The 27,782-nt window shown below is 57.4% G+C and overlaps 1 protein-coding gene across 1 annotated transcript; it reads left to right on the top strand.

The window, feature by feature from the left end:
• Positions 1-2,346: 2,346 nt before the first annotated feature.
• On the top strand, positions 2,347-26,893 carry SDC1 (syndecan 1). Its single transcript, XM_043917222.1, has 5 exons — positions 2,347-2,711; positions 22,358-22,439; positions 23,387-23,862; positions 24,446-24,590; positions 24,727-26,893. Exons 1-5 carry the CDS (start codon positions 2,646-2,648, stop codon positions 24,894-24,896), a joined length of 939 nt encoding a protein of 312 aa, XP_043773157.1. The 5' UTR covers positions 2,347-2,645; the 3' UTR covers positions 24,897-26,893.
• Positions 26,894-27,782: the final 889 nt, after the last annotated feature.

Here is a 27,782-nt window from a genome sequence, read left to right as displayed (position 1 = left end):
CCCGTGTTGCATTCCTAGAGGCCGTAGGGTATCTTGGGAGGCACAGGTCCTGGGTAATACGGGACTCCAAGAGAACTTGTGGGAGGAAGAGATTTTCTTGCAGAATTTGGGTTGGGAGGAGAAGCAAGCAGTCCAGGAGTCAGCAAGGTCAAGGCAAGCCCTGATGCTCTAGTCCCCTTCTCTGTTTAAGTGTTCTCCTTGAGGCCTCTCCTCTTCCTAATCTGCCCAAAGATATACACATTGATCTGGGGGCAAATTTACTCAGTTTGAAAGTAACAGTGGACTGGTCATTTTTATAATATAAAGACCCCATCAAATGTTCCCAGACCCCAATTTTTTTTATGTTGTGCAGCAGACAAAGGCAAGATTCCAAACTGACCTACTTTCCTCCATATTGGGTTGAAAAGGCTAGAGAGCTGACCTCAGACCGTGAGCCAGCTCCTGGTGAACACACTCACAGGTCTTTCACTAAAAGGGCCTTCTACCCCACCAGGACCCCCATGAGGTTCTTAGAAGAGCCATGTCTTGTGCCCCGCTGTTGGATGATCCCTGAAACAGGGCTCTAGAGACCCTGCATCTGGCACCAAGGACCTGGATGAGGATCTGCCATCCCCCACAGACAGACCTGGAGACACTGAGACCCCCCAAAAGGGAGAGCTGCCTGAGGTCAAACAGGTATACAGAAGCAGAGGCAAAACCATGGCTGAGTGCTGTTTTGGGGGGCATTACTTAAATGGCAACCCATTCCAGTGCTCTAGCCTGGAAAATTCCATGGATGGAGGAGTCTGGTGGGCTACATGTAGTTCATGGGGTCGCAAAGAGTCCGACACGACTGAGCGACTTCACTTCACTACTTTTCAGTGTCTGATGGAGGAGAGGCTAAGATGGAGATACAGGAGGCTGCTTAGTTCAGGGCACACCCGCAGGATGGAGAAGAATCCACGGGCCAGCAGCCAGTTGTCCCTGCCTGCAAAACTCAGGACTCAGGAATGTTTAATCCGTTTTAAGAGAAACACAGGAGACTGCCCAAGAGGCCAAGAAGCAGTCAGGGAGAGTTTTTCGGTTCCCAGTTTCTGCCAGGGCGGGTCGTGTCCTCTGCCTGGGGACGACGCCATCTTTGGTGTCCAGGTCCAAGGTCCTTTGGCACCGTCTCTCCTGCCTATCAGATTGCCCTCAGGGCTGGGCCAGTGCTTCACCTTTTCTTTCAAGGTTGTTTGCACCACACCCGCAGGCCTTCCCTAGTCTTTTTGCACCGAGGTTCCAGATTGGTGATGCAAACACAGGTCCAGGGTTTCTCGGGGAATCATGAAGATCAAGAACCTCAGTGATGCTTCTCAGATCTGCAGGTGGGAGGTCACCTCGGCACAGAGCCGTTTATTTCTATTTTTACCCCAGAGGATGAAGAGAGGGCATTTTTTGTTTTTAAATCAGGTCTTTTTTAATTTTTAATTTTATGTGTTTATTTTAATTGGGGGCTAATTACTTTACAATATTGTAGTGGTTTTTGCCATACATTCACATGAATGTATGGGTGTACATGCGTTCCCCATCCTGAACCCCCCTCCCACCTCCCTCCCCATCCCATCCCTCAGGGTCATCTCAGTGCACCAGCCCTGAGCACCCTGTCCCATGCATCGAACCTGGACTGGCGATCTATTTCACATATTTTTTTTCTATAGAAAGACAATGAAAAGTCCTTTTAAAAAATTTTCCCCCCATCGGCAGGCGGAGGTGGCTGGTTGTTCTTCAATTAAAAAAAAATTTTTTTTAACTGCCCCTCCCCTTGTGTAAAATAAGGTTCCGAGTTTCCAGCACTGGCAGACTGGGTGAAGGGCGTACAGCGCTTCCATCCACAGCCAGGGAAGGGTCCCTCGGTTTCAGGCCCCATCACCCCGGGGACCCCCCCCCCAACAGTTTCCGAAAGTGTTCCTGCCTGGGAGTCCTACGCACCTGGAGGGCGCTCGGCGTCCGCTCCCAGAGGGCGCTGCAGACTGGAGCCCAGAGTCGACGACCAACTACCGCCCCTCCCGCCACTCTCCCGGGCAGAGCCTCCAAACCCTGGGCCAGGGAGGCAAGGACTGCGCCCAGCCCCCACCACAGGGGAACCTGGGGGCCGCGGAGCTGAAAGGCGGGGGAGCCACGGCCCGCGGGGGACCAGGGCTCCGCAGGTAGGCGAGGTCCAGCCCCGCGTCACGGGCCGGGGGCGGGGCTGGGGGGGGTGCAGTGGTTGGGGCGTTCCTTGGGGTGGGGGGGGCCGGGCCTCGTGGCTCAGGGGGCGGGGCCCTGGGGGCGGGGTCCTAGGGGGTGGGGACGAGGGCTGGCCCCGAGACCTGGAGAGCTGGGGGTGGGGGGCTAGTTTTTGCAACGGCTAAGGGCCTGCGGGTTTATTATAAGGCGGAGCTCGGCGGGAGAGGTGCAGGCGGGAGCAGAGCTGATCCGAGAGGAATCCAGCCGTAAGGGCAGCGGAGAGCAGCGGGCGGATCCGTAGACCTCACCTAGGACGGCCGCGCGCTGGGCATCGCTCGAGGGAGCTGCGCGCAGCGCAACCAACGGCGCCTACCCGGAGCCCCACGCAGTCCGCGCAGCGCGGCGCAGCCCTGACCCGCGCAGCTCGCCGCTCTCCTCCAGCCGCCGGTCCGGGCAGCATGAGGCGCGCGGCGCTCTGGCTGTGGCTCTGCGCGCTGGCGCTGCGCCTACAGCCGGCCCTCCCGGTGAGTGCGGCCCGGGGCCGGGCTGCGAGGCGGCGGGAAGCCGGGGCTGGCAGACCCGCCGATGCCGGCTGTTGCACACGTGGAGGGGGAGGGGAAGCAGGGACTTCCCTTCTTCCCGCGCTAGCCCGGCGGGCTCCGGGCCCCGGAGTCCCGAAATCAGGACTCCCTCTCCAATGTCTCTTGCCATGGGGGTGTGGGGGGCGGGGGCGCCGTGAGGGTTTCGCCTCTCTGGGCGAGAGCCTGGGGAGCCCTGCGGAGCGGAACCTGCGTGGGAGCTCCGCACTTATATAGGAACGGCTCCACGGGCGAAGGCGCCTGGGGTCGCCGGCTCCCAACCGGTCGTCCAGGGCACCGCTGCGGCCGGGCCCCCCGCCGGTGACCCGGGAGGATGTTGTGATCGCGGCAGCTGCGCCCCGCCCGCGGACCCTAATTCAAACCAGACCCGCCGAGCCCGGGCTCCTGGCCCCTCGGCGGAGGCAAGTTTGGGCGCCGCGTTGTCGGTGCGGGAGCAGGCGGGCGTGTTCGCTCGGGAGCCCCAGCCAGGGTTGCGCGGCGAACGAGGGCGGGCGGGCGGAGGTGGGGTCCTCGGCTATCCGTTGGCCGCCGCAGAGAAGCCAGGCCGAGTTGGTAGCGGGAGATTCCGGGAAGTTGGCCCCGGCACGCTAGAGATCTGCAAGAACCCAACTTCTGGGCTGCTGAAGTTGTGCTGCCCGCGGAGGGGCGCGAGCCGGCGCTGGGCACCTCCGGGGCGCGCGAGCGGCTTCCACTCTAGTGGACCCTGGAATGGCTCTTCCCCTCCCCCGGCCTGGCTTTGTGCTGGAGCCGCGCGGAGGGAAGGCGGGTCCCTTGGCCCGCCCAGCGGAGCTGGAGGAAAAGGGGGACAAATGTGGAGCCGGGAGCTGGAGGGGAGGCCTTTGGGAAGGACTACAGCATCCACCTTTGGCGAGGGGTGGGTCCCCTCTCTGAGAAGGACCTAGCCGACAAAGAGCATCCTGAGGGTCCCCAGAAAGTGGTCTCCCGCCCCAGCCGCCGTCCACTGGCCCGCCTTCCCCAAAGGGGGCGCTTTGTTCTCGGCCCCTGTAACCCTTTCCTGGGAACCGCCCCGCAGCGCCGGCCCGAAAGTGGCCTGGGACCTGGGCTGCCGCCAGGTGTCAGCGCTGGCCGCGGGGTGCTCGCGTCCACCGCCCAGCCCCCACACCCGTTGCTGGAGTCCTGGGGTCCTCCCCGCGGGCCGTGTGGCCATCCCCGGGGGGGATGGAGAGGGGAGGTGCGGAACGAGGGGCTCTTGCCGTTCCGGAAGTGGCGGTCTCTGGCCACCACATCTGGACGGCTCGACTTCCCTAGCTCTGGCAAAAGGAGGCACGTGGGAGGGGAAGGAGCGGCTCCCGGGGCGCGGGTACCCCGGCCCTCTCCTTATAATTTATTATCTGGACAAGTCTCTGGGCAACGCCAAAATTCTCCGTAAGCGTGTCCCTCCATAATAATGGTAGCTCCCAGCTCTTGAGAGCCTTGGGGTATTTTTCTCAGGGTCTGGTTCAGGTGAGGTGTTTTTTCAGGTGGATCTGTGAAGTGCCTTCTTGCTTTGCTTGGAAACACTTTGGAGTCGAGGAACTGGTCCGTAATGCCTCTTGGATCAATGATGAGTTGGAGTGTGTGCCCGTGGGTTGCCCTCTCTCGGGGAGCCATGGGGACAGAGAAGATTTCTGAGCGGAGTGTCCAGAGCACTCCTGGCTCCTAGACCCAAGAAGTTGGCATCTGGCTTCTTCTCCTTCACTCCTGAAGTGCGGTGGCTTCTTAGGGATTCAGACTGCATCTTGAACCCACAGCTAATACTCTGGAGAAGAGGGTGGAGGTATTTGGCTCACCTCCCTGGCCCACCTGGCCTTGCCTGGCTGCTCCACGCTCTCTCCAGGCTCAAGACGGGGCCTCAGCAGTACTTCACCCCTTTCCAGCCAGAGTCAGGAGTGGTAGCGGCGGTTTCTTTGCTGGCCTAGGGGAAGCTGCCATTCATACTTCTGAGCGGGGATCCCAGAGCGGGCTTTAACACTGGGAGGCAGATGGGATTAGAGATCCTCTGAGGACCACTTTCCCAGAGTTTTCCTGTGTGCTGGGAAGGAGCAGACAGCTGGTTTTTTTTTCTCTTTTTCTCAGCTAGAAACTGAAACATTGTGGAAAGGCAGAGCAGAGCCAGAGGCAGTTAAGTTTGGAGGGGGGGGGAAAGCTGGGTGGGAGGAGGGAGACTCATTAGAGCTGTGGTGGTGGGAGGGCTTCCTGGAGGGAGTGGTTGAGCTGAGCCTGAAAGCACTAATCTTTGGGGTCAGACTCTGGCTCAGAGTTTAGGGTTTGGTTTTTTCCCCCCTATTTACAAAGTTTAGTCTGGTTTCTCTTTCCCAGCCGTGTTCTCTCCCTTTTATAGTGGCTGTCTGTATTTGGTTCAGAGTGGGGGCAAAAGTAGAGCCCTCTTCTGCCCTCTTCCTGAAATAAATATGGCAGTGGGATTTGCCAGGATAGGAGAAGGTGTCTACCAGTTTCAGAGGTCTGGCCTCTCTCAGGGTTCACTTTGGTTCCAATGGGAAGCAGGTCAGAATCCCCTGGGGACCAGGGAGGTGGGGTGTGACCCTGGGCGCCTGACTTTGGACAAGGGAAGGCTGCTGGAGCAGGAGGTTGCTCAAAACCACTCCCAAGAGACGAGAACAGGTTTGTCTAAAAGGTTTCTGTGTGTGGTTTTGCCTGTGTGAGATCCCCGTGGTCTTTTGTTTCTGCCATGCAAGAAAAATTGCTTGTTCTGGAAAGTTATTTGCTGTTTCCCTCTCTTTCTCTCTTCCCTTTCTTGAAAGGCATAAAATCCCTTTTTGCCTTAATTATGGGGGCTAGTAGAGACATTTCCCTTCGGCCTGGTGGAGTGGGCGGGGGCGGGGGCAGGCGGGGGGGGGGGGGGGGGGGGGTGGCGCTGACTGCCTCTGCCTGGGCTCCAAGCCTCCTCGAGGTGATGTCACTCCTGGCTTCAGCTCCACAGGGAGGGTGGGGCTGGTCTGAGTCTCTACCTGTGGCTCATGGTGGGTTCCAGTAAGATCTCATTAACCCAGATTGGTGGGGAGAGGGATGAGAAGGGAGAGGAGCCTGGAAAAAATTAATGAAAAGCTTGAATTTTGGAGGCGTATTTATGGAGGAATCTTTTTTTTTTATTGCAGCAGAATCTTGAATTCCAAAATCCCTTGAGAATGAGGTATCCTTGGTATCCAGGTTTTCTCAGTAAGCTGAGAAGCCGTATTACCCTAAAAAATATTCTTACTTTGGGCAGGACTTTCTGAAACACTTACTTCTCTTCCTTTATTAACAAAACAGTCCTAAGCATAGTTTGATCTCTGGATGCCAGGGGCCCCATAGCTGTCACCATGTTAGGTTATGGCATTCATCTCCTGGGTTTATTGAGCTCTGAAGAGCACTTTGCCCCTGGGCCTGGTGCCCTCATGTTGGTACACTTGGAATTCTGGTTTGCTCTTTATCCTCTCCCATCCCTGTCTGATAGCAGCCAAAAGTGACATTTGTGGACCTAAAGTGTAGCCGGCAGCTTTTCAGTTCAGTTCTAATTGGCACTTTTCTCCAGCGGTACTAAGGAACTTGCTGGATTTGTTAGAATTATTTCTAAGACAAGAGTTCTCAGTGCTGAGTGAGGGTCTCACCTGTAACAGTCATGATATGTAATACATGGATTTTGTGCCTTCAGAGGCCCAGCTGGGGCCTCTGTGTTGTCCCGATACTACCTAGAATAACCAAGAGGCTGTCAAGGGAGGTCCTTGCGGGACTCAGATGTCAGTGACCTCTGAAACAAGCACCTGACGATGACCCCATGTTCTCGGTTCTTCCATTTGGCTGAAGTTGTAAGTGACTTGCCAGTCACAGGTAGCCTGGACCCGGTGAGACTAGCTCACTCTAAATCCTGGTTGGCAAGGGCCCTCATTCTTAGCTTGGGTCCTGTCTCCCTTTTCTCACCGTGTTTTATTTGGGTGACAGTTCATGCATACTGTTTGACAGGCCAGAAACAACTTTGGGTAAGGTAGAGCTTTGGGACTGGGTTTCTGCTTTGCCACTAATTTACCATGTAATCTCAGATGAGTCACTTCACTGCTGAGTCTTGATGTCCCGTGCAAAGCTTATTCTGTCATTTGTGTATTCATTTCATAATGAAGGTGTGAAAGTGTTTGGTAATGAAAATGCGAGAGGAAAGTTGGCTGTTGAAAGAATTAGGGTCATCTTTTTTTTCTTTTTTTTTTGCCTGAGGCCATGTAGGATCTTAGTTCCCCAACCAGGGTAACCTGTGCTCTTCGCAGAAGCAGAGTCCCAACCACTGACCACCAGAGAAGTCCCTAGGGTCATCTTCGAGTGTCTACTATTGAGTGCTATATGCTTTGCCTGCATCCTAATTTCATATTTACCCCAAACCTTTATCATGTATGTCACTGTCCCCATTTTGTGGATGAGGCCTGCAGAGGTGAGCCCCTACAAGGGGCCAATGTGGAAGAACCAGGATCTGTACATACGCCTGTGCACATGTGTATGGCGTGAAGAAATGGAAGGACTGGCAAGTCTCCCCCGTGAACCCAGCATAGGAGGCTGGCTGAAACCTACCAGGCTTGCCCTTGTGCTTGTCCCCAGGGTAGCAGCCAGCCTGCGCTGACTTTCATCGTGGGCACTGGGGAGACGTCTGTGGGATTAGTAGATCCTTTATAAGTCTGGAAAGTGGGCACTGTGGCTCCTGTGGGGCGACCAGAACCCAGGACTCCTGGTTCCTGTGCTGGGCTCACCTCCCGGCCTTTTCAATGCTGCTGTGAAAACAGCCACATGAAGAGTTGGTCATTAAATGATTTCTAGTCCCAGAACCCTGGGAATTTTATAGAACAAATGATTTCCTGATTTCCTCCTCCTTTTCAACAACGAATTTTGGAGGCTTGGGTTGAAAGCCACTCCTTGAGGGCCTGCGTAAATGTGTCTGGAGAGAAGGAATGGGATTAACGGAGTCTGTGGAAAGAGGGCTTTTGGCGCCAGGATCCTGTACCCTGGAACAGTTTCAGCGCGGTGTCATTTCCCTCTCAGCTGTTCCAGCAGAGGTTGGGCTTTCGATGGGAGGGTACGTTCTGGAACCTCTCTCTGAGCTGCCATGACTGCCCTGGCAGCGCCAAGGGGCGGCAAGCATGTGGGCGTCCCCCTGCACAAGGACATGACCCTGTGCTAGGGGTCACTTTAGCAACTCTGCAACTTCCGGCTCCAGGTAGACACGGGAGCCCCCTCCACTGCCCCCCAGAGGGGCTTTGTGAGAGCTTACCACCTCTTCCTGTCCTCAGGATGCTGACCTTGGGTGGGATGTCAGCACTGGAAAGTCCCCTCCATGCCCAGGTCCAAGACAGGGACACCTGGTCAGCTCCCCAGGACTTGGTACCCAGAGGGGGCACCCGGGGCAGGGTGGTCTAAGCTTTCTCTGAAAGAGTCCTTTTGTCTGTCATACCGTGCTGTTTTGGGGAGCCAAGATGGGTCTAGCGGGGTCGTCGGGTCAGGAGAGAGAAGCCTTGAGGGTCTCTCTCCTGTGTCTATGGCTCTGTGGTTCTGCCTAATTATATGGAGAGGCTGCTCCTTCCTTGGCCTTCAGCCCTGGGAAAAACTCCTCTTCCCAGTGACTCACCTGAGGCTTGCAGCCCCACGAGAGACAGTTTGTGTGTGTGTGCGTGTATGTGTGTGTGCATGTGCATGCTCACGCAGGTGTGGAGTGGTGGGCCCACTGCATGGGTTGCAGCTATGGCTGGGCCCTGCCTGACCCGTCCTAACTTGATTTCCCCATTGAGCTTGCCTGTAGGTTAGGCTGCAGTCTGAGATTTGGGGAAACCTGCTCACCACCCGTCTGCAACTTCCTCCACAAAACGCAGGAAACCATTTTCTCCCTCCCTTTCAACAGTCTTTTCCCTTTTAACTGCAGCTTTAGAAGTCCGTGGAAGTTATTCCTACAGACAAGGGCGGCCAGGACACCAGGTCCCTCCTGGTCTCAGTTTAACCCTCTCCTGTGTGGTCGGGCAGGTCACTGCCCCTCCGTACCTCAGTTCCCCCAGGCACTCAAGGGCCCTTCGCTTCCCTGCTTTCAGCAGACATACCTTGTCCTGGGAAGGGTGAAGGTGGCACTGGGGGCTACCTAGCAGGGGCTCAAGCCCACTTTATTCCTCCAGGGACTTGAGGGAGCATGAGCTGACTGAGGGGTCATCTGTGGGGCAGAAATCAGGGCAGGCTGCTTGGAGGAGGTGGACTTAGGGCTCAGTGTGGGAACTGGAGGTGGACGGAGGCCCCTGGGCAAGGACGGGCTGGGTGGTGTTCCCTGCACACACCCAGGCCCCTGGCCACCTCCACCTCCCCCATCCCCCCCAACCCCGTCCGCTCATCGGCAGGAGCGGAAGCGGTGCTGGGCAGGTTGGGGCAGTGGGGAGGGCGGGCGTGCTTATCACTCCGCTCATCAGCTGAGTCACCCAGCCCATGAGTCCTCCCTGGAGACTCATCCAACCAGCCTTGTCTTCGAGCCCACTGTGCGCGAGGCCGGCTAGGGCTCGGGGGCCTGGCTTCCTGCCCTGACCCTTTGTCCTGCTGAGTGATCCTGCTCGGGGCTTTCTTGGCCTCGGTGAGCCCACGTGTGAAATGGGAGGGTGCTGGGAGCGCGGGTGGGCAGAGGCTCAGCCACGCATCGGGGTGTTGGTGACATCGACATCTGGTGACTGTGTCGCGGGACTGGTGGGCGTCTGGGCCTGCTGCCTCAGGAGAATTCTGCCTCGAGCAGGGGGGTTGTGAAGTCTCCCTGGCTTGACCAGACCTGAAGCCCCGAGCCTGGGTGCCTGCTGTGTGCACAGCCTTGAGTGGTTGGAGAAAGGTCCACACCTGGTCCAGGGGCGCGTGTTGAGAGAGGGGCGCCATTACTGAGACCAGGCAGGAGGGTCGATCAGTCTGTGCAGACAGACCAGAGGGACAGTGACAGCCAGAGGCCATTTACCCTGAGAAAGGGGTTCATCCCGGAGCCCCTCCAATCAGGAGCGCAGGCTGTGAGGCGGGACGCTTTCCGAATTAGGGCAGGGGCTCCCCAGTGAAGGCAGCAGGACTCGGGGAGGCTGCCGGTCCTGCTCTGGGATGACTCTTGGGCGCCACTCATCTCCAGAGGTGTTCAGAGACTTGTCGCACCGCGGGACGTTGGAGTCACAGTCTTGCCCACGTGGCTACCTGGTGCGTCCCGGGGCCATGCTGGCCCTCGTGGGGTGCCGTCTGCCCCACCTTCTCACAGCAGGCTTAGGAGATGGGGTTCTGGGGCCTGGTGCAGGGTGGGTGGGACATGGGGAGGTGGGAGGGAACTTCTGAAGGGCTCAGGTGACTTGGCCACCCCAGCTGCTAGTGTGTGCTGGGCCCCAGGAGGCCTCAGGAGGACCCGAGGCCTTCCCCTGCAGTTTCCACACCACATGTGATGCCCTGGCCGCGTCTGACCTGGTTGGGGACTTGACTGTGGCAGTCCCTCCCGTGGCAGGGGCACAGAGTTTGCGTTGGCTCTAATTTCCAGCAGCTTCTCAGCACCCCTGCTGCCTATGGCACGAGCCGGGGCCTCGGAGTCCCGTCTCTGGGGAGTGTCTGGAGGGACAGTGGCCAGGTTTGGGCTCCCAGGGTGTGTCGGGAGCCTCTGAGACTGTGGTGGAGGCTGACGTTGCTCCAGCTTCTCCCAGAGAAAAGTGCTGGGGGACGCTGCTGTCTGTGGTGGGCTCCCTCCTCCAGGAGAGGGTGGGTAGGGCCTGGGGGACCTGACCTCCTGGCTGACTAGGGCCCGAGAATGGGGCCAGAGAGGCTGAGCAGAGACCCCCAGATTTTGCCCCTGCCTTCTCTCCCGCCCACCCACTCCCCAGGCCCTGGGGAGCAGGGTACAGGGGTCTGAGGGGTAAGGGTAGGTGCAGAGTGTCCCTGGAGCAGCAGGCCTGGTTGTTGTGAATTTCTGAGAAGGCTCAGGCCAGGAAGCCGACTCCGAGGTCTTCATGGTGAGCCTGAAGCAGTAGCTGAGGCCCCCCTGGGTTCTGGGAATTCTGTGAGAAGTGGGGAACCCCCAACTTCACCCCTCTCCCTTCGACCCCCCCACCCCGGGAACAGGATCATCCTTCCAGAGCCTTGTCTAGGGGCTGGGTATCCGGTGGATGTTCAGTTCAGTGGCAGCAGCTGAGCCTGAATATCTGAGTCTGCCTGCCTTTGAGGTAGGTCTGGGGCCCCATTTGGGGTCCTGAAGCCTTCGAGCTGGGCAGGCAAGGTGGGACCCAGAACTGGCTGGCAGGTCTGCCTCAGTTAGTCTCTCCCAGGTATCGGAGCAGAGAGAGGTGTTGTACGGAGGCCAGAAGAGCACAGGCCGCGGAGTGTGGCCAGCCCTGACCGTCACCAGGCTCACCGCCTCCTCCCTGTAGCATCTTGTTCATGATTCTTCACCTGCCGCGAAGCCTCAGTTTCCTGCTGCGTAAAACTGCGATTTTTCAAGTCCTGCTTCGGAGGGCTTTAGGAAAGATCCTGTGAAATACCGTGTATGGTGGGATGGGAGCGGCTTCCTCATCTGGCCTCTGAGGAGCAAGTCTGGGAGAGCTTTGGGACTGACACTGCTTAGGGAGTCCCCTGGAGCGAGCCCCCATGGCCCTGACCTGGGGGAGGGGTTCAGTCTGACCTGGCCCGGGTGTGGGATCGGCACTCAGCGTGAATGGCCGGCTGGTCTTACCCCAGTGCTGACGAAGCAAGGCCTGCAAACATGGCTTTTGCCCCTTCTCAGAAATATGAGCCTTGATTGGCAGGCCAGACTTTGCTCATTTCTGCCTGAGCCTCTGCCAGGGGCTGGCTCCTGCCCCGGGAAGGTGTGGGCTGGGTTGGCAGGCAGTGGCAGGAGGTCTGGTAAACCTGGACCCCAGGGTACCAGGGTGGGTTCTCCGGCCAGCTGAGCGGGGCTCTGTGGCTGTGGGGGACCGTAGCCTGTGGGCAGAACTGTGGACTCAGGGGTGCCTTGGACTGGGAGCAGGGCTGGGCTGCAGGGTGGACGGGGAAGGCCCCACGCCAGGGTCTTCTTTCCTTCTGCACTTTCTCCTGTGCTGCCTCCAGTGGAAATGATGGCTGTTTTCTTCCTGAGGGCCAGAGAGCCCTCGAGCTTGCCTGTGACAGGGTGGTTAACTGCATGTCTGCTGGAGCAAGACTGTGTGTGTCTGTCGCTCAGTTGTGTCCTAACTCTTTGCCCACCCGGCTCCTCTGTCCATGGGGATTTCCCAGGCGAGAATACTGGAGTGGGTTGCCATTTCCTTCTCCAGGGGAATCTTCCTGACCCAGGGATTGAACCTGGGTCTCCTGCCTTGCAGGCAGATTCTTTTACCCTCTGAGCTACCAGAGAAGCCCTAAGCAAAACTGCCTGGCCCCAGACCCTCTTTCTAACCACTTCAGTGGCTGTATGCCTTGGGACAGATGATTTGACTCCTTTGCCTTAGTTTCCTCATCTGTAAGATGGGTATGGACTAGAATCTAAGGTCATCCTGAGGTGTAAGTATATTCATTCAGGTAAGGTGCTTAGACTAGTACCTGGCACATAGTACTCAAGACATATTAGCTGTGGTCACTGTCCCCACCACTGCCCAACTCCCTGCCTCTGCCCCAAGGCCTAAGTCAGATCTATTTTTCAAGTGACCCCCAAAGCCCAGGTCAGATCCTTGGTTCTTCCTTCTGCCTCATAGCTGTTTTGAGCCCTGAGCAGGTGTTATGACTTTGTCCCATTTCTGGGGTTTCTCCGAGCTCCTCAGACTGGGGCGACAGTCCACTGTCCTCCTTTAAAACTTTTAATTTATTTAAAAAATTTTTTTTTTAAATTTTTTGGCTGTGCTTTTCAGCATGTGGGATCTTAATTCCCCCAACCAGGGATCAAACCTGTGCCCTCTGCATCAGAAGCATGGAGTCTTAACTACTGGACCACGAGGGAAGTCCCACAGTCCTCCTTTTAACCAACTTAGCACTTACCTTGTGCAGAGGCTGCCAGGGCCTGGGAATTCAGCACCGGGCATTTGAAGTTGTGCGCACCTTCCAGCCATCAAGAGCCTCTGGAGGAGGGCAGGCTGACGGTGAAGGGGCTCAGGCTGCTTTGCTGTCGGTTAGGGGAGGGTCCTACCAGTAGTCTGAGGAAAGGGCCCAACCTATTGGCACCTGGCTTTCACTGAAAATTCTTATTTCCATCATTCAGGCCAGAAAGTACTGGCTCCACTCTGCCGTAGAACACCCTTCAAGGACACGCTGACCTTCCTGTGTCTCTGGGCTTCGAGCAGCCTTAGTGCCTACTTGGTTTGTCTCCTACTTGATCCCGGAGGCAGGTTCCCAGACTGGCCCATTCTCCTTCTGGACGTGGGAAGAGAAGCCATCTACACCTGTGACTTAAGCAGGAGCAAAGGGAATTTCATCGTCCTTTCTTGGGTGTGGGGTTGGCTGGCAACAGTGTTCTGACACAGGTTAAAAAATGTGCTCTTGGCATCTTTCAGCCTCCTTTTTGCAATCCCTTCACATCTTCCAAAGCACCTATCCATCCCCAGTGCCCTGGTGCCAGACTGCCCTTCCCCTTAGAGCTGATTTCTGCTCTCCTGTGAGTGACTAGCACCCTTCAGCCCTCCTAGAGGCATTTGCATCTTAAATGGGATGGTCTGCAACTGCACAGTGGGGAGATCTGGGGATGAAGTGCTCCCCGCCTCGTCCCCCCACCCCACCCCATCCCCACAGCTGGAGCCCTGTCTGGCTGCAGGTGTGTCAAAAGCTGCAAGTTTCTGCCTCCTTGAAACCTGAGGACACTTTATTTAGCCGGAGCAGGGGGAGGATGGCTCTCGAAGTCCATATGCCAGAGGTATCAGGTCCCCAGGCCAGGCTGAATTTGGAGATTAATCAGCCAGAGAGCAGTTTGAGGGGCCTTCATGGAGGGGAGGGGGGCGGCGGGCACGACTTGGGGATCCTGCCATGAGCTTTCTGCCCTTAGCTGTCTCATTGAGATGGCCTGGGCCGAGGAGGGAAGAGGCTATGGGAGTCTGGACTGTTGTCTCTGTCCCTGTGGGTTGACAGTTGCCATCCCCAGAGTCACTTCGGTTTGGGACATCTCCAGCCTCCTGTCTAGGCCGTCACCCTCTGGAGCAGTGGAGACGGGTGACCCTGAATCACTGTGATCAAGTGCCCCTTACTGCTGAGTCCCTCTTGAGGGTTGGCTGCCCCTCCAGGGTGGGCCTTGACTCCCTAGTCACAGACCTGGGTCTCGGAGCCCTCTTGCTGCCTTCGGCCAAGCCCCTACTCTGCAGAGAGGCTGCCTGAGGCAAGGTGTCTCTTCAAGGTCACCCAGTGAGTTGGGAGAAGAGCCCAGCTTCTCCAGCTCCGGGTCTGGTCCCTTTCCCCTGCCCACCCCCTTGTCTGGATCCTGGAGCAGCAGCAGACATGGATGCAGGCTGGGCCAAGCTAGCCTTGCTCAACGCCCGAGTGGAATCCTACCCTGCCTGGCCCAGGTTCTGGCAGGCGGAGGAAAGCCGAGGAACTGGTCTCCCAGCTCCACGGCCCCACACCCAGCCGTCACTGGGCCTGTTCTAAGACGAGTCTCGGCACGCAGCAGCAAGGCAGGCGCCAGCCCTCTGGAAGGGTGGCTACGGGGGTTGCTGGTGGCAGCTCTGACCTGACTTGGGCATCGGGGCTGGCTCTGGCTGCCAGGAAACCCCCCCCTCCCTCAACAGAGCGCTGACCCCAGGTACTCCAAGGGAGGAGGGCTCTCTGACCTGACCTTGGGTCCCCCTTCTGAAAGCCCTGATACGCAGTGCCCTGCAGGATGTGCTACTGCAGAGGGGGTCTTTAAGCCAAGTATGAGTGGCACCCTGCAACCCGGCCCTGCCCTGGAATCCCCCAAAGGATTGAGGTCTGTCTCCTAGTGGCAGGGTGGAAATGGCTAAGGTGGGGTTGTCGGGGGCGGGGGGTGGTGGTGAGGGGTACGTGCCCAGGAGGTCCCCCTGTAAAGCACTCCTCCTCGGGGCCCTGTTGGTGCCCTGACAGAAGCACGATCTCAGGGCGAGAGCAGCAGAAGCCCCCCCTTCCCCGCCTGTCTGTTCCGGGGGCCCCTCCTGTCTTGGGCCATACCCATCACCCCTCGGCAGGTCCCAGCTTGACTTGGTTCCTGGTGAGTTGATAAATCGCCGTGCCTGTCGGGCTGGAAATGCTGATGCTGTCCCGAGGCACCAATGGGGCCCCTCCCTCCTGGAAGTGAAGAGGGTTGGGGGAAGGTTTCAGGGTCTTGAGGCCAAAGCCGGGAGATCTGAATCCCTTCAATGCCTAAGCACACATCACCTGCAGCACAGCTCCCAAGTTAGGGAAGAAGCCTTCAGAGAGGAAGTGATTTATCTACCACCGTGACGTCCCGGGCAGGGGGAGGGAGCCCTAGGCTGCAGGCCTACCCCTCTAACCCACTCCCGCATGGCTGGCTGTGGCCAAGTTATCACCCCCCGCCCCCACTCTGGCCTCACTCTTGATGAATTGGGATTGCAGATCCCAGCCTAGCCTGTCAGAACCCTAAGAAGGTTTAGAGTTCTTCAAGCTCTGAACCCCTTCTATTATGCAGATGGGAATGAGGTCCAGAGAGACGGCAGAGGCCCAGGTCACCCAGCAAAGGAATCTTAGCCTGGGGTGGCTCCCTAGTCAGGGCTGTTTCCCTTCTGACATCCTTCCCTGTGGTTGTTTCTCTGAGAGCCTTGATTCAAGATGCTCTGGGTTTGGCCTGCGTGGTCTGTGCATAGGCTGTGTGAGCCAGGGCTAACAGAAGTGGTGCAAATGATCCCTCTAATGAGGGAAAGCAGAGTCACAAGCCACACTGCCCAGGGCTCCATCCAGGGCATTTGGTGGGCGGCAGGAGGGCACTGGGGATGTGTAACATTCACCTTCCCTGCCACCGCAGGGTGTGCAGATACCCTGGGAAGACAGCACCATGGCTCTGCAGCGCCTGGTCCCCTCTCTGCTCCTTGACCTCATTGGTGGGGTCCCCAGAGAGGGCAGGAACGGCTTTGCACTCGCTCCCTGCTGGTTTCAGCCTGCATCTGGCCAGCTGACCAGATGAGAGCTGCCTGGAGAGCCAAGGGGGCCTTGCTCAGCCCAGGCAGGCAGGATGGAGCCCCAGCCCAGCTTCAGGACAGAAGAGTCTGGCTTGTCTTTGTTTCCTGCTTCTTGCACTCCTGGGATTGGAGGGGTCCCCTCAACTCTGCGGTGAAGCTCTTCTGCAGCCCAAGCAGGCGCCATGGTGTACTGACTACAGAGAATGGGTGTATCAGAGGTGTAGGGAGAATGTTCTAGAGCTTTCTCAGATCACTTTGCCTCTAGGGCATGTTTTGGGGGCTACTTGGTACCTCTTCTTTAAACCCGGGCCCTGAGTGGGGGGTCTTATCTCCTCCAGCCCACTCCCAGTGAGACCTTTTCCTGTCCAGACTATTGCTCTCCACGTGCAGTCTGCAGACTGCTTACAGCAGCTGGAGCTTGCAACATGCAGAGTCCTAGGCCTTTGCCCCCAACCCACTGAATCTGCCTTAGGGATGGAGCTCAGAAGACTTCCTCTCCAGCAGTCTCCTGGTAGTTCTTAGGGACCTTAAAGAAGAGAGCCCTCAGCCTGAATGCAGATGATGGTGTGAATGTCCCCTCTGGCCACTTTGGCATCCTGCTACACAGGTCAGGGGTGACAGCTGGGATTCTGTAGCTTAGACACTTCGGCCCCCGAGAATTGTGTGGGTTTGGAAAAATCAGCTTTTTTTCCCCCTCCTTAGATCCATAGATCTGACCAAGAAACTGGTAAAAAAGATTTAAAAAAAAACCATGAATCTCATTTAAGCCTCTCAAGAATGCCTGCTATTGTGTGGGATTTTGATGGGATGGGACGAGGATGTTTATCCCGGCGTGATTGTAGGGCCGCCTCATGAGAAAAGTACATTTTCTCATGAAATGTTCGTTCATTCTCATGAAATGTAAGAATACTATGTTTCTTACCCTCTCTTCTCCCCTCAACCTGGGCTTTTGGAACCAGTTGGGCCCCCCACCTCCTGTCCTCAGCCCCGGCGCTGACCGAGGCTGGCTGCTTGGGGAAGTCGGTGACCTGGGCCCTGTGACAAGGGGCAGTACTTGGTCCTTGTGGACTTAGGAGCTGGGCTTCCACCACAGTGGCCAAAGCTCTGTCACCACACAGAGCATTCCAACCAACAGACACCTAGACCCCGCTTTTCCGCTTGGCTGCACAGTATGCCATACCAGTGAGGCTGCAGTGTTGCTGAGGTTGTGACTCAGAGCTGAGTGCTGACCTCTCTGGGTTCTGGCTGGGGGCTTCACCATCCTCCCCTAGCGCCTCCAGGACGATGACCCTCTGTGCCCTAGTCTAAGTGATTCCCCCTTCCAGAAGCCTCCTGGAGTAGGGGCTGTACCCTGAGAGCTCACCAGGGTCAAGATCATACCGTTTCTTACCCTCTCTTCTCCCGCAAACCCCTGGATTGTGGTCCCCTGAATTTTGAAGTTGAAGACCCTCTTTACTGTCAGAATCTGTGACCTTGCATGATATTGTACTTTTCCTATGTGACCTCAGCTTTTACAGGATTTGTGTTTATCCATCACTCACATCAAGTAGTGAGTGATATGTTAGTGATTGAGGGTGTGGGTTGGAAACCATAATCTTTGGACCTGGTGGCTATGGGTTGATGGGGTGGCAAGGGTCAGGGGCCAGAATGGGCAACCTCTCTGGTCAGCCTGGAAGTAGAAGCCCCTCACCTGAACATCTGAGATGCCCACTTGGTATCACGATGTATGATTGTCCCAAGGAACTTTCATGCACATGCCCAAGGTGTCTTGGAGGAACGCTATCACACAGCCCCAGGCCCTCCTATGGCCAGTTGCGGGTGAGAGATGGCAGGAGTGGACTTGAGGGAACCAGTGCCTGCTATAGTGGAAGCATGGAGTCCCAACCACTGGACCAGAAGAGAATTCCCCTTGAGGCTGCCTTCTCAAAGCTTCTCTGCCAGCCCTCTGCCCACAGAGTCCTGACATGCTCTTGGGAATGGCAGGCAGCCTGGTTATGAAGACCCTCAACCCCTGATGAGCCTGACCCTTGCTTGGCCATGCTGTCCATCCCCTCTCCACCTCTGAAGCTGGACCAGCACCAGGGTCTCCCCTGCTGGGCAGGGGTTGGGAACCCTTACTCGGTGAGGAATACGTGCACATCCCAGGACTCCTGGGGCCTGCAGAACATTGTAGAGACTTGGGCAAGTGAAGTGAAAGTCACTTAGTCATGTCCAACTCTTGGTGACCCCATGGACTGTAGCTGGCCAGGCCCCTCTGTCCATGGAATGCTCCAGGCAAGAATACTAGAGTGGGTTGCCATTCCCTTCTCCAAGGGATCTTCCCAATCCAGGGATCGAACCCAGAGGTCTCCCGCATTGCATGCAGATTCTTTACCATCTGAGCCACCAGGGATGAGGCTTAAGCAAATTTCCCTTAGAACAGCTGAGCTATCAGGGAATGTGGTCCTTTGGGGCAGGGCAGAGGGAGAGATGGCAGACGGGGGTGTGAGCACTGCCTGTGAGTGTGCAGACACTTCACTGCCCGGTGGCCGTGGGCAAGACCCCACCCTATCTTCCCTGGTGGCTCAGAGGTTAAAGTGTCTGCCTGCAATGCAGGAGACCCGGGTTCGATCCCTGAGTCAGGAAGATCCCCTGGAGAAGGAAATGGCAACCCACTCCAGTATTCTTGCCTGGAGAATCCCATGGAGGGAGGAGCCTGGTAGGCTACAGTCCATGGGGTCACAAAGAGTCAACAAGACTGAGCAACTTCACCTTATCTCAGGAGAGGCTAAATCTCAGCTCTGCCTGCCTCAAATCAAAGGCTAACAGGAGGAAAGGGATGGAAAATACTTCCAGTATCAAGAGACCAGGTTCTCCTTTCATACTCTCTGTCTTGCTCTCCCAGACCCCTAACCCCAAGTCCTCTCTCGGGTTGGCGGGGAGTCCTCTCACAGCTTCGGTGTGGCCCGGAGATCAGTGTGGCCTAGACGAGGTGGGCTGTCTGTTCCTCTCGGGCTTCCTGTGCCCTAGCCTCTGTGTATCTATCTGCCCCAGATGCCCAGCCACACCTGGCTTTGTCCTTTCAGGCCCTGGGCTTCCAGTGTCTGTGCTGGGGATGGGAAGGACCAGATTCAGCAGACTAAGTTTGCCTTTGAGCAGACTAAGTATGTGACTGTCTAGACCTACTCATAGGGCTTTTGATTTCTTGTATGTAAAACTGGTTTTCTGGGCCTTACAGAGGCTAAAGGCTTTCTTAGAGGTCCAGCTGGCTCCCTTTTGTCTTCCCAAACTGCTTGAGGTGGGTTCCAAACTGGGCCGACCCGCCCCTGGTATCCCTGCATTTTGGCCAAGTGGTCTCAGGGCAGCGTCAAGAGGCCGTGCCCAGGAGAGCCCTATTTTGGGCCCTGGAGGCAGCTGACCACAGGCCCTTAGCATGGCCGGGCCGCTGAGTGAAACCGGAAGTCTCCCAGCCTCCAGCGTCAGCGGGGCACCTGGTGAGGCAAGTTCAACCTCAGCAGTTTCTGCTAATTTCCTCCCCTGGGAGCTGCAGCTGTCTCAGGGGAGGCTCAGGCTGGAGATTTGGGAGGTCACTGCGGCCCATCCCCTCAGTGGATACCCAGCCCAAAAAGGGGAGAGGCTGCCCTGAGGCCTGGGAGCTGGTTTCAGGGGAGAAAGTGTTTGCTTAAGAGCTTGTTGTGTAAACAAGATCGCAGCGGGATAAGCCCAGCCAAGATGAGGGAACAAATTGTTTTTAGGGACTGGGCCAATCCAAAGTCTTATCTCGTCCTGAGAGGAAACCCTTCTCTTGGGAAACTGCTAACCTGTCGGGGCCTCTGTGTAGGTGAGAGGCTGGGCCTCTTTGGCGTTGCCTGTGTCTCAGGCAGTGCCTCCAGGATAGAAGGGGTCTCAGCGCACTGTGTTCTCCGCAGGCTTCAGAGGCCCCGTCCGTGAATCAGGGCCTGGCCCCGGGGATGCTACCTTCTGCTTCACGGTGTGTGGTCCAGGCTGGTGTGGCTGCAGCCCTGGCCCCCAGCTCCAGCTCCAGCTTTCTCTCCAAGGGCGGGAAATGGAGCATCACCACCTAGGGTCTCCTCCAGACCTTTGAGGGTGTTGGGTGAAGTGAAGGCAGGGGGTCTCAGTGAGTGAGTGTGGGTGGAAGGGGGCCCCTGAATGCTTGTCCCCCTCAAGCTGTCCTGTCAGGCGCATCTGCTGGGGGCCTGGGGCAGCAGTATGTCAGGGTGGGGGTACCCACTCTACGCCTGCCTGAGGGGCAGGGTTCTTTGTTACTGAAGTGGGGTCGCCTTCCAGGAGCCTGGGGCAGCCTTAAAGCTCCGTGGCGGCAGGGCAGGTGTTTGAAGCACCCCAGGGGACAGCACAGACAGGATGTGGCCCAGGGTGCAGGTGAATCTATGCATTCGAATGGGCCATGGCAGCTCAGACAAAGCGACCAAAATCTTTTTCTTGGGGGGCTGTGGGGATGGGAGGAAGTACAGTGTGGGTTTTGTACTTTCAAAGGAAGCTCAGTGGTATTTCTAGCCTCATAGTTTCTACACGTGTCTGAAGCTTCCCTCAGACCTGGGTCCCTGGATGGAGCCTCCACCTGGTCTAGCTCTGCCTCAGGAGGCCAAAAATCTTGTCTGTCCCTTCCTGCTCTGCCCCACTCAAGAGGGTGGCCCCGTGGCCCGTGGCCAGGACCTGGCGAGGCCTCTTGGGCTGAGGAGGCCAGTTCCCTGGAGCCCAGCCTTGGGCGGGGCCTGCCCTCTGACAAGTCTGCACAGAGCTGCCTATGTACTGGCTCCCTTCTGCCCCCTCTTCTCCTAAAACCCTACCCACCTCAAGCCCTCCTCTTCCTGGACAGGCCCCAGAATCCTCTTTCCCATGCCGAGTGGCTCTTGCTCCCCAAGTTAGAGCGGAGAGCAAGTTAGAGACACTGTTGGTGGGATGCTTGGGTGGTGGGTTCACCACTGTGAACCAGGCTCTGATAGGTTCTTTTTTTGTGCATAACCTTATTGAACTTTTGCAACAATCCTGGCTTGTAGATAGGCTTCTCCAGGGGCTCAGTGGTAAAGAAGCCACATGCAATGCAGGAACTGCAGGAGATGTGTGTTTGATTCTTGGGTTGAGAAGATCCCCTGGAGAAGGGAATGGCAACCCACTCCAGTATTCTTGCCTGGAGAATCCCATTCACAGAAGAACCTGGTGGGCTACAGTCCATAAGGTCACAAAGAGTTGGACACAAGTGAAGCGACTTAGCATGCACGTGTGGGTTTTGATATTACTACTGTTCTCATTTTACAAATGGGAAGACTGAGGCTGTAAGAGGTTTACTATGTCCTCAGGGCCATTCAGCTAGTAAGGGGCAGAGGTCAGGGGGTTTGCAAAAGCCTGTGTGCTCTGAACTACGCTGTCCTGCTTCTTCATTTTTTCTTTGTTCTGGCCGCTCATATATTGGGACTGCCGCGCACGGGGTCATTTGGGTCAAAGTCTTGTTGCTACACAGGATACTTAAGGCTACTCTTCCTGTCACCCGGCTTCTGGGTCCTCCCTTCCTCACCTGTTCTCCTGGAGCCAGTGTTAGGGGTGGGTGTGGTCCCCCCAGGACTGGGTTTCTGCCCTGGCCAGTTCAATGTCCTCACCTGCCCCTACTCCCTTGGTCTTGCTGGAGCGGCCCCTTGCCTCAGGGCCTGGGTCTGAGTGTTCACTTTGGCGCCTGCAGCCTGTTGGGCTCCGCCCCAGGCAGGCAGCTTCCCTGGGGCGGCTGTTTGCACACAGGGCCCACCCCAAGCCCACGGCCCATTTGCCTCCTTAGCCCAGGGCCCCTTCTAGACCAGCCTCATCTGTCCCCAGCTTGATGGATGCTCTGTCCTTCCTTCCCCAAGAGGGAGGGACCCAGTTTCTCCTGTGCATGAGAAAATGGGCTGAGTGTGTGACCAAGCATCATGGCCAGGCCTGGGGGCTGTCCTGCATGGGCAGGCCTGTCTTAGCACAGACAACTCATTCCACGCCCATCCTTGCTGCCCCCACCCCCTGCCCCCATGGGGCCCTCGGGATCTGCACCTTGATGCTCAGCATGCCTGGGGACCGCCTCCCTGGAGCCAGGTGGTTGTGATGTTTCCAGGGGGCCCTTGAAAGCCCCACTCTTGAACCCTGAAGCCCCCTTCCAGTGGCCCCCAGGACCTGATTCTCAGGGTAGGGTGGGCTGTGGTCCCATGGAGGCCACCGCCTGGGTTTCCAGGAATGGTGTGGTCTGCTTGCTCCTCTGAGTTCTGGGGCTCCCTCGGTAGAGCAGGCTTCTTGGGGCAAGGGCCTTACCCCCAGTTTGTGGGTTTCTGCACCCCCAGTACCTAGCCCAGGGCTGTGTCATCATAGCATTAGGGGGTGTGTGGGGGAACCAGAGGACTGCCCAGAGCCGAGGGCTTCCTTCTGTGCTGTGTGTGAGGTGTGTGTTTGTGTGTGGCACTCAGCTGCCTAGGATGGGGACCCCGAAATAGCAGGTCCCAGTGAAGACTCCACTCTTATCCTTCCCTGATCTTTTTCCAGCACAGTGTGGCCGTAAACATGCCCCCCGAAGATCAGGATGGCTCTGGGGATGACAATGACAACTTCTCTGGCTCGGGCGCAGGTGAGTAGATGTGGGGGCCCCCTCCAGGATGTCAGCAGGCTGTGGGCTGAGGGTGGTGGTCAGGCTGGGCCTGGAGGGTTATGCCAGGAATGAGAACTGGGTCCATGCTGCAAGGAGAAAACTCGTGTGGGTAGGGGAGGGCAGGGTGTAGATTCCCAGGGGGGCTGCCTGCCACAGACAGACTTGGGCTCGTGTTCTCCTTTTTAACTCCCTGGGAAACCTTTGAAAGGTTTTTTTTTTTTTTTTTTTTAACTTCTCCCAAGCCTCTATTTTCTCATTTGTACAATGGGAATAACATCTTGACTTTACAAGGTTGTTGGGAGCCGTGAGACTATGCAGATCTTGGTGGGGGTACCGATCATCCACAAATGTTCCTTTATCTTCCCTCTTTTCCCGTTTCCCTGAGGGAGTGAAATCCTTGAACTGGAGGTGGTCAGGGAGGCCTCCCAGAGGAGGTGCTCTTGAACTAGACCTCAGAAGCGGGGGCTACAGTCATCCTTGGGGAAAGTGGCCTAGGCAAGGGGGCCCGGGATCTGGGAGGTAAGACACAGGCCTCTGTTCTTGGGAACCTGGGCCTTTCTGGAGGGAGAGTAAGTGGAGCAGGGAGGGGCCAAGAGGTGTGTGTGCTGGGGATAAGGTGTTCAGGGCCCTGAGGATGTCCCTCCACCCCTCTGCCCAGGGAGCAGGCTTCAGCAGTGGCAGGAAAACTCCCCTTCCAGATGCAGCAGAAAAGGGCAGCTTTCCTAGCCCTAGCTAGTCCATAGGGTCACACAGAGTCCGACACGACTGAAGTGACTTAGCATGCACACACAGCTCTGCCCCATGGCTTCTCACGGGGAGAAAATGTTGCTGCGCTGGCCTGGGAGTCAGAGCCGGGGTCTGAGCTTGGCTGGTCTTGATGTTCAGGGGCCTCCCTGATCCCACAAGCTCTGCTTCTGGCCCTACAGGTGCTCTGCCAGATATCACCTCGTCACAGATACCCTCCACCTGGAAGGAACTGGGGCCTCTGACGACCACAGCCACGGCTCCAGAGCCCACCAGCCCAGACGCCATCGCCGCCTCCACCACCGTCCTGCCAACCAGAGAGCAGCCTGAGGGGGGCGGGCCGGTGCTCCTGGCAGAGGCAGAGCCTGGCCTCACCGCCCAGGAGAAGGAGGCCATCCACCCACCCAGCAAGACCACGCTGCACCCGACCGCTCACCGGGTGTCCACAGCCAGAGCCACCACAGCCCCGGGACCCGCCACCTCCCATCCCCACAGGGACGTGCAGCCCGACCACCATGAGACCTCAGCTCCCACAGGCCGGGGCCATCTGGAGCCGCACACGCCCCACATGGAGGATGGAGGTCCTCCTGCCACTGAGAACGCGGCTGGGGAGGACCCCTCCACCCAGGTCCCAGTGGTAGAGGGCTCTGGGGAGCAGGTGGGTGTCGGGCCCACTGTCATCCTCTGCGTTTCCTGGGGCCTTGGGTGGCCCTCGTGGGGTGCAGTGCCCTGGGTGCAGGGTGCTGGCCCGGTCCCCTGGCACACCCGACCCCTTGTACTCTATGAGCATGTTGTAATCCCCACCGTGAAGACAAGGTCCCATCCTCCGCCTGCCCACAGGGCTGAGCCTGCTTTGGGACAGACTAAGTAGACCAGAGCCTGAGGGCCCTTCAAGGCCCTTCAAGAGGGCTTCCCCAGTATACGCCCCTGGGGCAAGAGGGAAAGCTCTCCCAGCTCTCTTTTCATCTTAGAGCATCATGGCAGTCTTACACATTATGCTGAAATGAGCCTATTTTATTTTCATATAAAATGTGCTTTGCATCACTGGACGTGGTGCCTTGGCCACTGTCCAGCAGCGTCCAGTGTGATGTGGCCAGAGGGACCTGACCTCGGGGTCCAGGGAGGTCTGGGTTTGGGCGTGTCTAGAGCTGGTGGCAGGGGTGACCAGGGAAGCTGGAAATGGACCTGGGTGCAGCTTCGGCTGTGGCCACCCACCTGATCCTTTCCCCGCCCTCACCTAGGACTTCACCTTTGACGTGTCCGGGGAGAACGCAGCCGGGGCCGCGGTGGAACCTGGCTCACGGAACGGGGCCCCAGGGGATCCTGAGGCCACAGGGGCTACGGGGGCCTCGCAGGGCCTCCTGGACCGGAAGGAAGTGCTGGGAGGTGAGTTTTCTCTCCAGTGGGTGGGGCGGTGGAGGTGGGCTGGGGCGGGGCTGTCTTTATCACTGGCAGGGCCGCCACTCAGCCCCCAGGAGCAGCTGAGCTGAGCTGGCCTCTGTCCTCCTCCCCGCCTGTCCAGGGGTCATTGCTGGAGGCCTCGTGGGGCTCATCTTTGCCGTGTGCCTGGTGGGTTTCATGCTGTACCGGATGAAGAAGAAGGACGAGGGCAGCTACTCCTTGGAGGAGCCAAAGCAAGCCAATGGCGGGGCCTACCAGAAGCCCACTAAGCAGGAGGAGTTCTACGCCTGATGGGGGGGGGACACCTCTCCCCTCCCCCTGCCACTCGCTAGACCCCCCCTACTCGCCTCTTCTGTGAAGAACTGCAGACCTGCAGACCTGCATCCCTGCCACCATGCCACCTCCCCGGAGCGCCCAGCCCCACTGGCGTCTCCCCTTGCCCGTGGCGTCCTGGGCCCGCCGGGGAGGGGACCTCGCCTCTGCTTCTCTGACTTCTGCCTGAAGACTTGGGCACAAGGGCTTTCTTGCGAACGACTGACCTTTCCACCGCAGACGGCACCTGGCATCCTGCCACGCTGACTCAGTTTCTCCAAGCTGGAGCAGGCCCAGCTCTGGAGAGAAGGGGACCCCGCTGCTTTGGACAAAGATGCTGTGGCTGAGGGTGGACACGTCAGTAGCACTTACTGGTAGACACCAGCAGGCCTGGGGGTGTGTCCCGCCGAGTAGCAGGGCCAGGAGGTCAGGGCTCCGTCAGAATTCACTTTGTTTCGTGGGGAGGTCTAACTTAGATGTCAACTTGTTTTTGCACATGTTTTTCCTTTAGTTTCTTTGTTCATAGCCCGGTAGGCTTTGTTACTTCTGAGGTAAGTTAAGTAAGTCGATTTGGTTATTCCCCATCTTTCTTCCCTAATCTACGGTCAGGAGACAGCATCAGGGTTATTAAGAAGACTTTTTCTTTTCTTTTTTTTTTTTGACTAGGAGAACCAAATCCAGAAGCCAATGTCTAGGTTTAGTTTGTATGTTGTTTGAGTTTGTCGCTCACGTGTGCAACAGGGTATGGAATGTCTATTGGGTGGCCTCACTGGTGGGCTGGCCCCTCCCGGCTTCCATGGGTGGTCACCTCTTGGAGCAGTCCTGCCTGTGTCCATGAACTTGGGGCCAGGGCCATGGCCTGGGCGACTACGATACTGGGGAGGCCCCTGTAAAGTTGAATCCTGGTGTCTCAGGCTGGGAAGGATCAAGGAGAGACGACTCTAGGGTGGGAGAGATGGCGCTGGGCCCAGAGAATCTCCCGTAGACCAAGCCCTCCCTTTGATGCCATCTCTCGGGGACACTTTCTCCTGTAAAGTGACAAGAGACATCTTGGGTATACCTGGCACTGAGCTGCCCCACGGACGGACCAGGCTCACTTTTGATTAGCTCCTGTGGCCCGACTGTGGGCCGGAATCAGGAATATTCCAAAGAGTGATAGTCTTTTGCTTTTGGCAAAACTCTACTTAATCCAATGGGTTTTTCCCTGTACAGTAGATTTTCCAAATGTAATAAACTTTAATATAAAGTAGTCATGTGAACTCCACTGCCTTCGCTTCTTTCTGTGCTGGTCGTGTGTCTGACCAGCCTGTTCTCTAAATGCCAACGATATTGGGAAACTTGGCTAAAAGCTCTGCTTCGTCTTTCCCATGGGGATGGATTCGGGGGCCAGAGCACCTCTGGTTTGTTTGGGTTTTTGTGTTGTTGTTGTTTCTGAACTTCTTCTGGACCTAGGCAGGTTCTTCTGCCAAGGTCATACCAGGCCTGATGTAAATTTCTGTGTTGCCAAGTTCGAAAGAACATCTCCTAAATGGTGATGAAGCTGTGTCGGCCCCAGTCCAGCTTGATCGGAGGCCATGAGCCCCACGGAGGCCTGGAGCCAAGGCCTGCCTCTCAGACACCTTCGATGTTCCGTTTCTCACACCTTTGCTGGGACCAGAGACAACCCCGCACCCTGCCCCAGCCCTGGCTCCTGGGAACTCCTGTGCTTGCTTATTTAATTTGACAATGTTCCAGCCGCTCTGTTGGCCGCTCCGAGAGGGGCCCGTCCGTGACTTGGAGAGACGCCCCCGCCCGACGAAGGGGACCCGTGCCCTGTGTTCCGTATGGGGACTTTCTGCCCGGAGTGTATGACTGGACACGACTCGGGGGTGGGGAAGGGGTTGTGACTGTGCTCATCTCTGTGGGCCCGTGGGATGGCACTTGGCCGGTGACCGGGCCCATTCATGTAACTGTAATAAACGGTACTTGTCATTCTGGCTACGGTGGTGGTTGAATCTCCTCTTGGCCTGGCGACGTCCTTGCCTGTCCCCTTCTTGTGGGGAAGCCTGGCTCTGTGCTGTGGAGGGGTGAGCATCAGCCACCTTCGCTGTGGGGGAAGCCATGTCCACCTCTGCCCTCTCCCCCGGCCAGCCCTGCAGCAGGCCGGGCCTTCCCTTCTCCTCCTCCCAGGCCTTCCTCTCTGCCTTTCTCTCCCCTGCCCAGCCTCTCCTGGACCATCCGGTCCTCCAAGGACACAAAGCTCCCTCCTGACTCAAAGTTCGCTGCCTGCTGTTTGCTCACTGTCGCACAACTCTTGGAAACTCACCAGCGAATGGTCTCAGTGCCAAAGGTCTAGAAGAGTTGGGGAAAAACTACAGGGGAGATCTGGGGAGTTGGACAAACATGCAGCACGCTGCAGGAGTCCTAGTATCGCAAAGGCATCGAGCCCCCCGCCCACCCGTTAGAGTGTCCCCCAGGCTGCTGACGCCCACCCAGCCCCTCAGGTGCCCTTCCGCAGCAGGTCTCCCCACCTGCACCTGACCTGCTCTCCGGCTCCAGGTGCCGACCCTGAGCCCCGGAGCCCGGGTGTGTCCTGGGGACACAGGGAGTCGGGGAGGCCATTGCTCCCGGGGTTCTTGCACCTGCCAGCAGGGCAGGGACTGCAGACTCAGGGTGGCTTTGCAGAGTGAATTCCTGCTCTCCCGGACAGAGTGTGCTTGAAGGGTTCAAGACAAAGTCCTCGTTCATTCAACAAACACCAAGGACACCAAGTGCCTATTTTCTGCCTGTCCCTCGGCTGGACGGTGGGGACACAGGTACAGAACTGGCCACCTGGGTGTTAGTACTTTTAACTGCGGGCTGGACACTGCTGGCCCTAGCAGCTGG

The sequence above is a fragment of the Cervus elaphus genome, chromosome 11 (assembly GCF_910594005.1).
Source record: "Cervus elaphus chromosome 11, mCerEla1.1, whole genome shotgun sequence".
In the NCBI taxonomy this organism is placed as follows: Eukaryota; Metazoa; Chordata; class Mammalia; order Artiodactyla; family Cervidae; genus Cervus; species Cervus elaphus.
The sequence above is the reverse complement of the archived record's forward strand: the minus strand, read 5'-3'. Positions and strand labels throughout refer to the sequence as shown.

What these genes read in the sequence shown, in the direction of transcription:
- SDC1 (XM_043917222.1), top strand. Translation starts at nt 2,646, where the DNA reads ATGAGGCGCGCGGCGCTCTGGCTGTGGCTCTGCGCGCTGGCGCTGCGC. An exon ending in GCCTACAGCCGGCCCTCCCG is followed by an intron (nt 2,712 to 22,357) that starts GTGAGTGCGGCC and finishes ATCTTTTTCCAG; the next exon opens with CACAGTGTGGCCGTAAACAT. An exon ending in CCGGAAGGAAGTGCTGGGAG is followed by an intron (nt 24,591 to 24,726) that starts GTGAGTTTTCTC and finishes CCGCCTGTCCAG; the next exon opens with GGGTCATTGCTGGAGGCCTC.